Here is a 15,704-nt window from a genome sequence, read left to right as displayed (position 1 = left end):
AGCAGCATCTCCTTTGCCGATCAGTTATCCATCCCACCCCAGGGTGGTAATGCAATTGTAATCACAAACCACTGACACATTCCATTGCCACTTCTAGATAAGGAGTTGGACGCCTCTTTCACAGAAAAGAAATTCTGGCTTATAAAAGGGCTTCGAAATATTTTTCAAACATGTTTTGTAATTGGAAGCCATGTGATTCTGTGAATAGCATGCTTTGCAGCCGCATTACTCCTGTACATGAGGCCCTTGCATCATCACATTAAACAACCTGTATCCCACAATACATAAATTCTTTGTGAGTGTTGAATATTGTAACCACTCATTTAAGTTAGCAGTGGCGGCTGGTTTTAGGGGAGCATACCTGCTAACACTAGTGAAATTTTACTCCAGCCTCAGGATATGCTCTGATGGATACAAACAAGTGAACTTTGATGGATCCTGCCTCATGGTTTGCTGTATTACTCCATGCCTGGGACTCACTCTCAGTACTTCCAGCATCACCCCTATACTTGCAAAATTCAGGTTCTGATACACACTTTAAATATTACTTTTACTATTTGGAAGCTCACAGCCTAAACCTAATCTCCATATTGACAGTGGTGCCTCTAAACCTCTGTGGTCCCAGCATTGACACTTAATGTCAATATTTGCAATGCTATCATCATTCCTGGTAGTTCCGAGGTTCTGTCCCCATGTTTCAGGATTTCACGTTGCATCTGCCTTCCTTGTGACTGCAGATAAACATAAGTATTTTGATGTTATGTATTGCTTGTGGTAACCTATTACCAGTATTTCCTGTGACAAGAAGAAACAGATTTTCACATAGAGATCCTGGTATGTAACTTTCCCAGACGTCCTACATTTTCTGAGGCACCCACCTGCTGGGGCATCTTCAGATTTCACCTCCCAAGTCAATCTGTCCTTATTTAAAATGGTAGTTAGGTGTGTTTCTGATGACTTTTGCTTCTCTTTGACGTTGACAGGAAGTTCAGCCTTAATACCGTGGCTCAGCTGTGGTACTTTGTGAAATGCATATACTTTTCCCTCTCGGCCTACCAGATCCGCTGTGGCTATCCGACACGCATTCTGGGAAACTTTCTCACCAAGAAGTACAACCATCTCAACCTGTTTCTCTTCCAGGGGTAAGTAAGCACGGTTTCCACCTGGTGTACCATGCACAATAGGTTTATGGCATTGGTTAAGATGTACACCTCATTGCTCAGTGGGCTTTTTCACCTTTCCCATGACTGATATCCTGCTGATGTCCATGTATAGTATGTGGAATAAGTCTGAAGTGTTCACCAATGACCGCTATTCATTAGAAGGGTTGTTAAATAATCCACCCATGCTCATCCCATCGCTCAGCCCAGCCTCGATAAGTAACCAAGACTAAACTAGAGGGAATGCTGACAAGCAAGTAGAGATGCACAAGGAACTAGGAATGTTCAAGAAATAGAAACCTAAACAACTGAGAAGATCTGAATTCTATTGATGCTTGAAGATGAATCCTTTTTGCTGTCTTTACTGCAGCTTTCGCCTGGTACCATTCCTGGTGGAGCTTCGAGCCGTGATGGACTGGGTTTGGACAGATACCACTTTGTCCCTCTCCAACTGGATGTGTGTGGAAGACATCTATGCCAATATTTTCATCATCAAGTGCAGTCGGGAAACTGAAAAGGTAACATCTCTATTTGCCAGCAGGCGAAGCAGTATCCATAGGCATTTTGCAAGATAGAAAGCAATATGATCCTATTACTGTCTATGAGGGTGGGATCTGAGTGCAGCCTTCTGGGTGGGGAAACATATATGTGTGCATGTGTGTTTAGATAACAAACTACACATGTTCTGTTGACTACTGCAGACAGGCTCCACATATATTTTTTCATTGTTTGTTTAGTATTTCTTCTCTCTTATCCCAGCCGGTCGATTTTTAAAAAACATTTAAGTTACAAGTGTTTCTGGTTCAGCAGGCTAGCCATCTTGCGGAGATTCTGCAGGTGGTGGTGTGACTTCTGACTAGAGGGTTTTGTGTCATCTGATCTGTCGAGAATGTCACTGAATGGTGACAGGACTTAAAACACACTATACAGAAGGTTTTTGGATTCACCGATAAGAATTTCTTCAGGATAAAGAGTGGTAAAAGCTTAAGCTTTTGCAGCAATGGCTAGTTTTCACTGTGCACCATTACGCTGGAATTACTCAAGGGTGTGTTGCAAACGCAGTAGAGGCACACCTGCAAGCACACACCAGCACAGAGGCACGTACACACCTAAACAGCCACACATGCATTAAAAATAGACCTTTGTGTACACAAATATAGGCATGCATTCAGCCAGGCAATGATGCACACAGTTGAATAAAGACCAGCCACAAGCAATATACAGACACACAAGTACATACAAAAATACATAGGCACTAAAGAACACCCCTACAGGGACAGACCTGCAAATCAGTTTCACTACAAATTCTTCCTATAGTTCCAAGTATCTAACTACTGAGTAAAAAATAGAAGTATCTTTCTGTGTTGGTAAACTGGCATGTCTAGGTTCCTCTTTCGTGTACTTTCTTGGGTTCCGGAGTAGCGTGCTACTTGCCGAAAAAGCGATTTGACGCCTCGTCAGGGGTAGTAAGCGCTATATAAATACAATACAATACAATACTTTGGCTCCGTACCATGACTAATAATGATACTTAACCCTTTGTCACTTTTCAAGCACTTACCAAAGTTGTATGTTACTAATACACTTCGTTTTTCATAAAATTAGGTTTGATTCCTTGATCCTATGAACAGAATCTCAGTTTCAGTTGTGTAATACCATCCAGACAGGATCCAGATGTTCCTTGTAACTAGCACCTAAAATGTGAATTGGAGGGATGCAGGTTATTCCATGCAAGATCATCTGGGTTTTTTTTACTTTGAAAGTGTTTTGTATGTATATATCTATTTGTGAGATTGACAGTATAAAGGAAAGAGGTAAAAATGTAAACTTTGTTAGAGACATTGTAGAAAGGATATACTAAGACATTATTTGAAGAAGGGTGCATCTAATCACTTCTATACTGTGCCAAAGGCATGGTATACATAAGCATTTTGTTACACACATCGTAAGTAAGAGTGGGCATTTCTTTATTGAGGAATAATAAACAAGGACATTTTGTGACAAAGATTGTTTATAAATGTAGGCATTTTGTGTAGGCGAGAGGATTTAGGTGAAAATTCGTTGTTGATGAAATGATTTACCTAGTCATTCTGTGGCAGATAAAGGATATACTTGGAAACTTTGAGATGAGGGGGATAAACAGGGCATTACGTAGCAAATTAAAATCATGGGTGGAATAAGACCACTTGAAAAATCCTTGATTGACATAGGAGGATATACTTTGACAGTCTATATAAGGAGGCAGGGCAGGGCTACTCTGACCTCTCTAGTAGTTGTTGGTGGGTTGGTTCCCATAGGGGATCCCTCGTGGGCCCAAATAAAAATGAAGTGTAATGTCTTCACGGTCCTGTGGGAGCCATAGTGGCTCCTGTGTACCCCGGCAGTACCAGATTTTTTTTTTCTCTTCTTACTAATGTGGGGTAGAAGTCTGCTGCCTTTGGCTGCCTGTATGGTGTTGTGCGTGGGGCCTGGGGTTTCATATGGTCATAGGATATTATGTAAAAACAAAAATACTGGAAAAAATAAAGGTTCATGTGAAATTATAGTTGTGTGTAAATGGCAGTCACAATGTCACATTTTAATCCCCAAAAAATACAAATTATAACTTGCGCCTCCACCATGTACTACTTATGACCTCACATATTACATCACTCATGACACGTTAATGACATCTTTGATGCCCCGTGAGACTTTTCAATTTCACTGGCTGTGGTGTGCTGCAGCTGGCATGAGAGAAGCAATCACAGACACACAATGGGTACTGTCTGTCGACTTATCCTGATTTTGCAGCAGCTGTGCGGAAGGCCCACCGGGAATATCTCTCCTTAAAGTGGAAGATGCTCAAAAGCAGGCTTCCCTTATGCCATGCTCTAACCATCGCGGCTGAGTAAAACACATCAAAATAAACCCCACATCCTCTCCACTCCACTAAGTACTCAGATAAAACATATCTTATCTTGTAATAAGATTACCTCCCCTGATTCATCCCATGCAATGGACTCTAACTTGAGTGTAAACGATTGACTGTCAACGATTGATTGTTTGGGCTACGGCCAACCCAAACCGGTCTCCTTTCACTTCACTCTCTGATTTTCCGAGGTATGTACTTGTTCTTCTACAATTATAATATCACTTTATATGTTGCAATGACAGCCTCCCATAACTGTCTGTGTAGGTACCACTGGTACGTCACAACACTGCAGTGAGTCCTATATGAGCCCCGTTACTGCTTAATATGTACTGGTGTCAGTATCTGCAATGCTGTACTTGGCTGATATGCATGCATGCATGCATGCATCCAGTGGTAATGCTTACCCAGGTTTGGACCCTCCCACTAATATATTTTACCTTATTTATGCTTGGCAGCCTTCATACCAGTGGTTCATAATGGGATATATCCCCCATATGGTGACCGTGGCAGCCTCTATTCCCACCTTGGCTGCCCAACGACATTTAGTGTGCTGTATTGGTCTGATAACTCTTTCCTACACTGGCAGGCATCTACCTGTTGGAGGTGTTGCTCCGTCAGCCCTCATGGTTTTCTCTAAGGAGTGTCTGACACACCATATGTCATTTGTTTGTCAAGCTTGAGGGTTTGATCTGGTGGGTGAGAGGGATGGGGCTGTTTTTTTCTGCTGACAAGTTGGGGTGGTCACTGTAGTTGAAGTGTGAGTCCTTATTTCAATGTTCTACACCTCACTTTGAACCCACAGTGAATTGTATTTCGTGCTTTAATCATGTGTGTTCACATTACCCACAGCCTCTACATTAGCTGAGAAGTCGATCAAGGATTAAGCTAACCAAGATAACCACTTACTCATACTCAAGATGTCTAAGACTTTAACCACCTTGCAATATCTCACATGGAATGTTAAGGGCCTAAAAATGGATGTGGCCTAACCTCCAGAGTTGCTGACTTTGGAACTGGGGAACTAGTTTAGAATTTCATCGTTAGCTCAACATCCTGTGATTCTGGGAAAGTCACTTAATCTCCCTGTGTCTTTGTGTGATGTAACTGGTGCTCATATAAAGCACTCCAGTACCTTTGGGTCATGTTTGCACAATGTATAAAAACTTTAAAAAAAATACAACACAAGGTTTACCAGATAGTGGATATCATATCTGGATAGCCAACACATCAAAGTTGTTTTTCTTCAGGAGGCCCAACTCACTAATCCTCAGGCCACCAACTTTATGCCATAGTGGAGTGGCTACCTTGCCCTCGTCACTTAGTCCTCCTATGCCCGCGGATTGGCTATCCTTGTTAAACAGGCACCCCTTTTATCCATTACAGGAAGTGAACAATGGATGATTCTCAATTTTCCAGGGTCAAGGGTGACCCTTGACCTTGCTCGCAGGTCGGGTCGCTCCCCACGCCGCACGGCTCCCCCTGTGCGCCCGTGACTTCTGCCCCTGCTGCCGAGAGTTCGCCACTGGTGTGCTCCTGTGGCCGCGATTGGGTGACTGCTGTGCCTCTCACTGTATTTTTATTTTCTTATCTATTTGCATTATCATTTAATTTTTGTAGTGTTGTTTGTTTTGTAGGCGCCCTTAGAGCCCCTTGCCAGCTGTACCCCCGCTCCCTGCTTCCCGCCGCTGCACCCCTGCGGCCCCGCACCCTTTGCCTACTGTATCCCGCCCCGTCCCCCACGCCCATTGGCCACCCCGCTCCCGCTGCTCCTCCCCCCCACATGGCCTCTTATGGAGGACGCCGCGCAGCAGTGAGTGTGACCCTTGACCCTGCTCGCAGGTCGGGGTCGCTCCCCACGCCGCACGGCTCCCCCTGTGCGCCCGTGACTCCTGCCGCTGCCGAGAGTTCGCCACTGGTGTGCTCCTGTGGCCGCGATCGGCTGACTGCTGTGCCTCTCACTGTATTTTTATTTTCTTATCTATTTGCATTGTCATTTCATTTTTGTAGCGTTGTTTGTTTTGTAGGTGCCCTTAGAGCCCCTTGCCTGCTGTACCCCACCCCCGCTCCCCGCCGCTGCACCCCTGCGGCCCCGCCCCCTTTGCCTTCTGTATCCCGCCCCGTCCCCCACTGGTCACCCCGCTCCCAGCTGCTCCTCCCTCCCACTTCGCCTCTTATGGAGGACGCCACGCGAAGCGCAGCGGACGCGCGCCAAAGGCCAGCCCGTCTGCGCCCGTCTGCGCCCGTCCACGCCTGGACCACGCCCAGTGCCAGAACCCCTGGACCCCGCGCCCACCGCAATGCCAGACTCCGATACGACGCCAATGCCCTCCTCACACTCAACACCGGCCGGGACTGCCGCTGCTTCCAGGCTGCCCCGAAACGCACCCACGGACCCTCCTCCTGCCACACCTGCAACTTCTCCTGTGACAGAACCACTAAGCCTCCGGACTGGACCCAACCACCTCCGCTGCATACTCCTCAATACCCGCTCCGCATGCAAGCACGCCGTCGAGCTCTGTGACATACTCGACACAACGGCCCCAGACGTGACATTCGTGACCGAGACCTGGTGGAACGACTCCTCAGCACCGGACATCGCCATAGCCATCCCGGACGGCTACAAGATCACCCGCAGGGATCACACAAACAGAATCGGAGAAGGAATAGCCATCGTCCACAAGGCCACACTCCAGGTCCACACCCTCGCAGACGACTCTCTCAACTCCGCCGAACACCTTCACTTCCGGATCTACACCGACCCCAACACCACCCTCAGAGGAACACTCATCTACAGACCTCCCGGACCACGGGCCCTGTTCAGCGACTCCATCGCCGACCTCGCCAGCACCCACGCACTTGCCTCCACGGACTACATCCTCCTCGGGGACCTGAACTACCACCTCGAAAACAACAACAACACCAACTCTGCCACCCTGATCGACAACCTCGCCCGCCGACAACTCGCCACCGAACCCACCCACGCCGCCGGCCACACGTTCGACCCCATCTTCTCCACAAGCACCCACAGCGCCTTCAACCAGGGGAGAGGGGTTGGCCTAACGGCTAAGGCGCTCGACCTCGGACCTGGGGATCTGGGTTCGAGTCTCGGTAACGACGCCAAAAACCCCCTGTGAATTTGGGCAAATCACTTAATCTCCCCGTGCCTAAAAAAATGAAAGTGTGTCCTCATGTAACGTAACTGGTGCTATGTAAAGCGCTCTGATAACTGATTCGGTTCGGTTCTAGTTCGCGCTATATAAAACTCTGCAAAAAAAAAAAAAAAAAAGACATCACCGAACTCCACTGGACCGACCACCGCTGCATCTACTTCACATTCGAAAAGACAACCACGCACCACCACACTCAACAACTACCTCATCGATGCTGGAGCAAAATCACTGAGAACCAACTGACTTCCACCCTCGCCCTGAACCCTCCAACCGACCCCACCGATCCTGATAGCGCCGCCCGAAGCCTCAGACAGTGGATCGAAGACGGCGCCAACACCCTAGCCCCGCTTAAGAAGCCCTCCATCAACCACTCCATCAAGAAAGCCACCTGGTTCACCAAAGAACTCCAGACACTCATGCTGAATGCTAGAAAAAATATGGCTCCATGACCGCACATAAGACAACCACGCTGCCCACAAGGACGCCATTTGCAGACACCACCAACTCATTAGAACAACCAAGAGATCCTCCTTCAAAGCCCGCCTGGACAACAACGCACACGATTGCAAAGACCTCTTCAGCATCGTCAAGGAACTCGCCAACACCAACGACATCCCGCCCTCGCAAGAACTGTGCGACTCACTGGCCACTTTCTTCCACCGCAAGATCATAGACCTCCACGACAGCTTCAACGCACCGCCAGCCCCAACCACTACTGACCCCACCCCGAACACCACCTGCACCTACCAGCTGACATCCTGGGCCCACGTCACCGACGACGAGACACGAAAGATCATGAACTCCATCCACTCGGGATCACCAGCAGACCCCTGCCCACACCACGTGTTCAACAAAGCAGACGCCACCATCGCACCCCAACTACGAAAGGTCATCAACATCTCCTTCGACTCAGCGACATTCCTGGAAAGCTGGAAGCACGCCGAAATCAATGCCCTCCTCAAGAAGCCCAAGGCGGACCTAAAGGACCTCAAGAACTTCCGCCCCATCTCCCTGCTCCCCTTCCCGGCGGGTCATTGAGAAAATCGCCAACATACAGCTGACCCGCCACCTCGAGGACAACAACATCCTAGACCCTTCGCAATCCGGATTCAGACGGAACCACAGCACCGAGACAGCCCTCATCGACGCCACAGACGACAGCAGATGCCAACTAGACAACTGTGAAACCTCAGCCCTCATCCTCCTGGGCCTGTCAGCTGCCTTCGACACGGTTTGCCACCACACACTAAGAACACGCCTCAAAGAAGCCGGAATTCGGGAAAAAGCTCTGGACTGGACCACCTCCTTCCTCTCCGACAGAACCCAGAGGGTCCGCCTCCCACCCCACCGTTCCAAAGCTACCAAACTCATCTGCGGCATACCCCAGGGATCATCCCTCAGCCCGACGCTATTCAAGATCTACATGGCCCCCCGTGCTCAAGTGGCCCGCCAACACGACCTGAACATCATCTCTAATGCCGGCGACACCCAGCTCATCCTCTCCCTCACCAAGGACCCACACACCGCCAAAACCAACCTCCACGAAGGAATGAAGGCCGTCGCCGAGTGGATGAGGAGCAGCCGTCTGAAGCTGAACTCAGCCAAGACGGAAGTCTTCATCCTCGGCCCCACCCCGTCCGCCTGGGACGACTCCTGGTGGCCGACAGCGATAGGAACAGCACCGACGCCCACGGACCACGCATGCAACTTGGAAGTCATCCTCGACTCCTCCTTCTCCATGTCCAAGCAGGTCAGCTCCGTCTCCTCCTCCTGCTACAACACCCTCCGCATGCTTTGCAGGATCTACAAGTGGATCCAAATCGAAACCAGAAAAGTGGTGACCCAAGCCCTCGTCAGCAGCCGGCTGGACTACGGCAACACACTCTACGCGGGAATCCCGACCAAACACCTACAGCGACTACAACGCATCCAGAATACCTCGGCCCGTCGGATCCTCAACCTCCCCCGACGCAGCCACATCACCCCCCACCTCAGAGACCTTCACTGGCTCCCCATCAACAAGAGGATCACCTTCAAGCTCCTCACCCAAGCGCACAAAGCACTCCACAACTCCGGACAAGCCTACCTAAACACCAGACTCAACTTCTACACCCCTGCCCGCCAGCTCCGCCAGCTCTGCTCCGCCAGCCTCGCCCTCACCGACGTCCCATGAATCCAGCGTACCAACTCCGGAGGCAGATCCTTCTCCTTCCTCGCTGCCAAGACCTGGAACACCCTCCCCACCCACCTGCGGCAGACCCAGGACCTGCTCACCTTCAGGAAGCTTCTCAAGACCTGGCTCTTCGAGCAGAAGCAGCAGCCACCTCCACCCCCCCACCCCCCTCGCAGCGCCTTGAGACCCTCACGGGTAAGTAGTGCGCTTTACAAGTTCTGTGATTGATTGATTGATTATATATGGTAACCACATGTCCTTTGTAAAGGGTGCTACCCCAAATACAGATGATCCTGAGTTTGTACAAGTGTGGAACCACTGTTTGCAATTAACACCTTACCTATGGGGCAGGACATCAACTTGGTTTCTGTCCCCCGCCCTGGACAGATCACATACCTGGCTCACACCCCTCCATCACTGTGGTTTTATTCTCCCTAATGAGTGATCATAACTTAGTAAACGACTGGAGGAGAAGAAACCCTAGACTTGGGGAAGGCACACGCATATCCTCGGTCCCTGGCTCTTGGTCTTGACTGGATTTCTGGATCAGCACCCCTGACGTTTGCCCCTAAACCAAAACAGGGAAAAACGTTCTGCACACCTTCTCTCACCACATCCCAGTGCACCTTGTGCTTCAACTACCCACTCCCCAACATCGAGCATTCTCATGACGTCTGTCTCCTTTCACCTCGCAGTATGGGCTTTTTAGGGAGGAGGTGAGAACTGAAATTGTTAATCACTTTGCAGTAAATGAACATTGTCGGTATTGTGGGTATTCTATGGGAAGCCTTCAAGATCAGCATTCTAGGTGTATGCATCTTCAAACAACACAGTGTTAGGAAAAGGCTTCATGGCCACTTGAATAGGCCAGATGGGGCGATACACAAACTGGAGTAGTATTTTATAATATCAAATTGAGACTGAATTCACAGAGGTAACGGATAGGTAAACCAAGCACATGGCCCACCATGACAAAGCCACTGTGTATGGTGATGGTAAGAGATTGGGTAGGGCACTAGCAGCACTCTTGCTGCCTCCCAGATTCTTCCATGAACTAATGTAAATTAAAACTGGTAATGGGTAGATTCTGTATGAAGCCCAGCACTTATTAACAGAATTCAGTGCATTCTATTCTGACCTGTACACATCCTGGGAATTGCTGTCGCCAGAAGCCCCTACAGCCGCCTTAGACAGAACTGTGTTTTTCAGGCTGCAGGGGGCTAAACACCAGTTTCTTGATGGCTCCTTGACTTGGGAGGCGATCAAAGCCATCATTTCTAGGCTGCCCACATGAAAAGCATCTGGGGGTGATGGGTTTCTGAGTGAATTTTACAAAGTATACGCAGACCCACTAGCTCCCTGGACATGGCAGGTTTAAGAGGAGGCCGATGGCAAGGGCACCATTGCACAATCAATACGTGACACTATATTGATCACACTTTTAAAACTTGGCGCGCCTTATACCCTATGCGAATCAAATAGACCCCTCTTCTTCATAAAGAGATGTTAAAATACTCACCTATTAGCAAACAAACTATGGTTAATACTATTCAACATGGTACGCCAGGATCAATCAGACTTTATCTTCTGGTAGATCAACTTTCACAATCTCAGATTTATTTTTGCTCTAATACATCAATTATACCCGACTCTTTGAGCAGTTGTGGTCTTCTTGGAAGCCACCAAGGCCCTTGACTTCTTGGAATGGGAATATCTTTCTTGTATCTTGCCCAGAATCCGGATCCCACCCGACTTTGAGCTAAACATCTGTATGTAGAGCCTATGACCCAATTTCACCTGTACAGGCTCCTTTCCACCCCTATTTCAATTAAGAGGGGCACCAGCCAAGGATGCCCGCTATCCCTTCTATTTGTTCTGGTGCTTGAGCTTCTGTCATAAGGCAGTGCCAAGCAAACAGAGGCCTTAATTTTACTACACGTAACGTAATTATTTCATTATATGCTGACATTACACTATACCTTAGTGACGCAAACCGCAATTTCACGCCAGTCATTCGTGAATTCCGTATAAATTGGAAAAAGCCACAATAGCCCTGCTTACCCGTAGTACACTTACTCAACCCCTAGAATTTCCACTCCATTGTGTACTTCCTCTGTTAAATATTTAGGGATTTGGCTTGGCTACTATAAAAGAGTAATTATATCTGATAACGATGGCATGCTGTGTCGAAAATCGAATAGCAAGTATGGCAATGGTGGGCATTTCCTTTATCATTGTCAGGCAGAATGTTCCATTTGAAAATGATTATTTTGCCCCTGCTACTCTATTTCTCTACATTCCCATCCCATTGAACCAACAATTATTTAAACAAATACACTTGTACATGATAGAATTGGTTTAGGAGGCTGCCCTCCCCCAAAAGCTTAAGCAGGAAGTGTTGATGCTGTTCTATGACCAGGGGGGCTTTGCCGTGCCAGATTACGAGGTATACTGTCCCTGCGCTCAAGCTCAATTTGCACTGTTTTGGCTTCATCCACCCCTTTGTAGGGGGGGCCATATCACTATTGAGATGGATATATTACCTGCGCTAATTCTATGCCTATCACGTAACTGCTCGGAGATTAACATGTGAGCCTCTAAACAAACTCACACACTGTGTGGGATAAACTCTGGAAACTGCTTGTCCTATACATATGTCCCTGAACAATCTCCGTTGCACTACCCTTTATACTCCGTCACTAAGGACAGACATATCCGCAATAGACTTACCAGCTGGGGGCTGCTAACACCGGTCAACTTTTTTCCGGGAGGCAGCTTCATTCCATACTCCCTTATCAGAGGTATGCATTGCCTGCACAGCGCTGGATAAGTTACTTTATTATTGACTGAGAGTGGTATGTTGGGCAGTCTTACCCTCCTTTCCACAAGAACCTAAATCGTGTACAACACTATCACGTCTCCTTATCATAAATAAACTGATAATTACCAAGCTCTAAAACTCAGCACATACACCCCTCTTCTGGTTCCCTGTGCTAGATCGAAGTAGGAATTGGACATCTGAGCCCCTTATCAAACAAGGTCTGGTTATACTGCTGCACACAAACTCGTGCAATTTCCCTTGATAATAGATTGAGGTTGCTCCATTTTAAATTCCTGCACCAAATTGACTGTATCCCGTACCCTCGTGCTCCTTATAAAGAGAGATCTGCTGGATGACACAGCCTGTCTGAAGTGCCATGGTCCTGATGTAGATTTCTTACACCTTGCCTAGTTTTGCTCCCCGATGCACGCCTACTGGAGGACATATTTCACAAATGCTCGATGTAGATCGGCAAACTTCACCAATGCTGGTGCTGCTGGGCTCTACATTTATCGTCCCCAAGGATGTTCTCCGGCTGGCATCTGTGGTGCTCTTGTTGTTGAAGAGGAAGGTTGTATGTATGTGTGGGGATGAGGAATTGTTCGCCGATGGTTAAGTCTTGGTTGCTGGGCTTTATTTACTGCATCGAGCAAGTTGACCATTATTACTCAACATTGCCTTCAGCAAATCGACCCAATGACATTTGGTCCCCACTGCATAGTTTCTTAAATGGTACTACACTCCTAGGGGTAACTCCCATCTGCATCAGCACAATAGCGAGGCATGCTGTCCTGAGGCGTGCACAGATAGGTGGGGGGTGATGGGGCCAAGATGGAACTGTTGGAGAAATTTTGATGCAAATGCGTTTTTTTACTGCAGTTGATGCAACCAAATGTTTTATCGCCTTCACTGAGATGCATGGATTATGCTTAGCGTCTGTACCATGATTCCTGGGGTTTTCTCTTCACCACACTTATGGGGCTCATAAGACTTGTTGTTCATTACTTGAAAATGTAATCAATAAAACATTAAATGAAACATCCTGTGACTGAAGAACGATAAATCTAATCATTATGTGATAGGATAGTATGAGGATGTACCTAATCATTATGTAACTAAGGAAGGATACACCTAAACATTGTGACTGAAAGAAAGGCATATCTTATTTTGTGGTAGAAGCAGTATATACCTAACCATTAAGTGACTGAGGGAAGGTATACCTAATCATTATGTGACAGAGAAAGGACGTTAACGTAGGGTGACTTAGGGAGGCTAGAGCTATACACTGAGACTCTGGGAGGGTATACCCAATCATTAGGCAATAGAAATAGTAAATACCTAAACGGTAAGTGACTGAGGAAGGCTATAACAACCATTATATTAATGATGTAGGGTATTCCTAAATATTCTGTGACTGAGACTGGATAGGTCTACATATTCTGACCGGGATATCCCTACAGATTCTGTGAAGCAGGGAGGACATACATAACTATGTGACATAAGGAAGTAAACAACATTCTGTAACTAGAGGGGGTCCATGTTCTCATTGCAGTATCTCAAGGTGGTGGTGTTTTCTCTTCCTCTTTAGAAATATCCTCAACCCAAAGGTCAAAAGAAGAAGAAGATTGTCAAGTATGGTATGGGTGGCCTCATCATCCTCTTCCTCATCTGTATCATTTGGTTTCCACTGCTCTTCATGTCCCTCGTGCGCTCTGTGGTGGGAGTCGTGAACCACCCTATTGATGTCACTGTCACACTCAAATTGGGGGGCTATGAGGTAAGCAAAAATGCTTGGCAAAGGTTCTAGATGATTATTTATATTAATTCTTGTTAGCTGGTCTTCATATTGTCTCTCTTTTCCTGACACACAGCCTCTGTTTACCATGAGTGCCCAGCAGCAGTCCATACAGCCATTTACAGCTCAGGAATATGAAGCTCTAACTGAAGAATTCGAACGGCAGCCTGTAAGTAATCTTTTGAGCCTCTGTTTATATCAGTCTATTTTGGTACTGACTTATCAGAGGCTCTGTATCTTTGTTAAGAATCTTACTTTGAATTTTGGGGAAACATGGTATAACCGGACCGGTCTACGTATTCTTTTAGGTAATGTTATCACCTTGCACCTTTTTTATTCCGGTCTCATTTTTGTTATCCTTCTCTCACATCCTCCTTAATTAATTGCTCTACCATCTCCTCTGTATATTCCATTCTTTGCTTCATGGTGTATTCCTCTTATTTCCTTTGTCCTCTCCCATCCTTTCATTTCATAACTTCCATATTTTCTTTTCTTCTTTTACGCCCTGACCTTTGACTCCTTTCCCACCCTCATGTTTCTCGCTGTCATTTTTTCCTTCCCCGCCCTTATACAGTTTTTTCCTTCCTTACTTCCCCTCCTGCGTAACTCCTTCACTGTTACGTTTCCTTTCACATATTGAATTGAATTGATCATTTTTAAAGTGCATCAACTTCCTCCAAAGTGTCCTGGCGCTTGGTAGGAGAAAATGCAAAAAATGATTGTTTATAAAAAGCCACCATAGATCAAGGTGACCAAATGTACCACGTTCTCATTATTTTCCTTCTTCCCTCCCTTTTACGCTTGTATCTGCTAAATCTCTTCTTTTCCGTTCCTTTACCTCCACAACTTACTTTCCTTCTTATTTTAATCACCTCAATTTCTTCCATTGTCCATCTTAATTTCTTCCTCCTGTCTTGTGTTTATAACTTTTTATTGTCTTGTTGCATTACCCCTTGATTTCTACTGTGTTTTATTTTATCCCCACTTCATCATTGCCTTACTTCCACTTGTATCCCCCATTCTAGTTTCTCATACTTCACTCCTTCTATGTCATTCTTTTCTTTACTTTATTCCCCTTCATTCCCATTTCCCTTTGCATGCCTCTTTGGAGTTTTTTCTGTTTCATTCCTGTTCCTCTTTGCTCCCTACAACCTATCTTCATCCTCCTCTATTCATGTTCTCTTAAGTTCCAACTTCTTTATTTCTGTTTCCTTTGATTCTTCATTCTCTTCTCTATTTGTCTGCATTTCCATTTTCCCTCAAATGTCTTCCTTTAATCAGTGTTTTTGCACAAGGAGCTGGTGTAAATTAGATTTTCTTTTTCTGTTTCTGCATCTGATGTTTGTATCTGAAATATAGAAAATAGCTTGTGGGTCTATGATAGCGAGTCTGATGACAATGACTGACACTCTAGACCCTCTTAGATTTAGCACCACTCTCATACTTTCTAGTTTATCATTTGTTTATGAGCACACCTTTCTTTACCTTGAGAATTGAGTGCCTCGTGGTAGCTGCATAGGCTTTTACAGTTGACACATTTTAGTAGGGATACCGTTGAGTTGAGTAAGGTGATGTGAGATGTGCGATGTGCTCTCTGCGAGGCAGGCCTAGATCAAAGTGTCCAAATGATGTCTGAACTTGATGAGGTCATAAGGCACTGCCATAGTCTAAATG

General features: G+C 46.5%; 1 protein-coding gene across 4 annotated transcripts in view; it reads left to right on the top strand.

Annotated features, from left to right (window-relative positions):
• The window catches only part of PIEZO1 (piezo type mechanosensitive ion channel component 1 (Er blood group)), an 859,941-nt gene that overhangs the window by 788,822 nt on the left and 55,415 nt on the right, over nt 1–15,704 (top strand). For all 4 annotated transcript variants that reach the window (XM_078670084.1, XM_078670083.1, XM_078670082.1 and 1 more), the window contains 4 exons: nt 984–1,142; nt 1,531–1,678; nt 13,824–14,012; nt 14,107–14,199. In XM_078670084.1, the coding sequence (XP_078526210.1) occupies nt 984–1,142; nt 1,531–1,678; nt 13,824–14,012; nt 14,107–14,199 (589 nt within the window). The remainder of the gene's footprint in view (nt 1–983; nt 1,143–1,530; nt 1,679–13,823; nt 14,013–14,106; nt 14,200–15,704) is intronic.

The sequence above is a fragment of the Lissotriton helveticus genome, chromosome 12 (genome assembly GCF_964261635.1).
Source record: "Lissotriton helveticus chromosome 12, aLisHel1.1, whole genome shotgun sequence".
Taxonomy (NCBI): Eukaryota; Metazoa; Chordata; class Amphibia; order Caudata; family Salamandridae; genus Lissotriton; species Lissotriton helveticus.
This window is presented reverse-complemented; position numbering and strand designations above follow the sequence as displayed.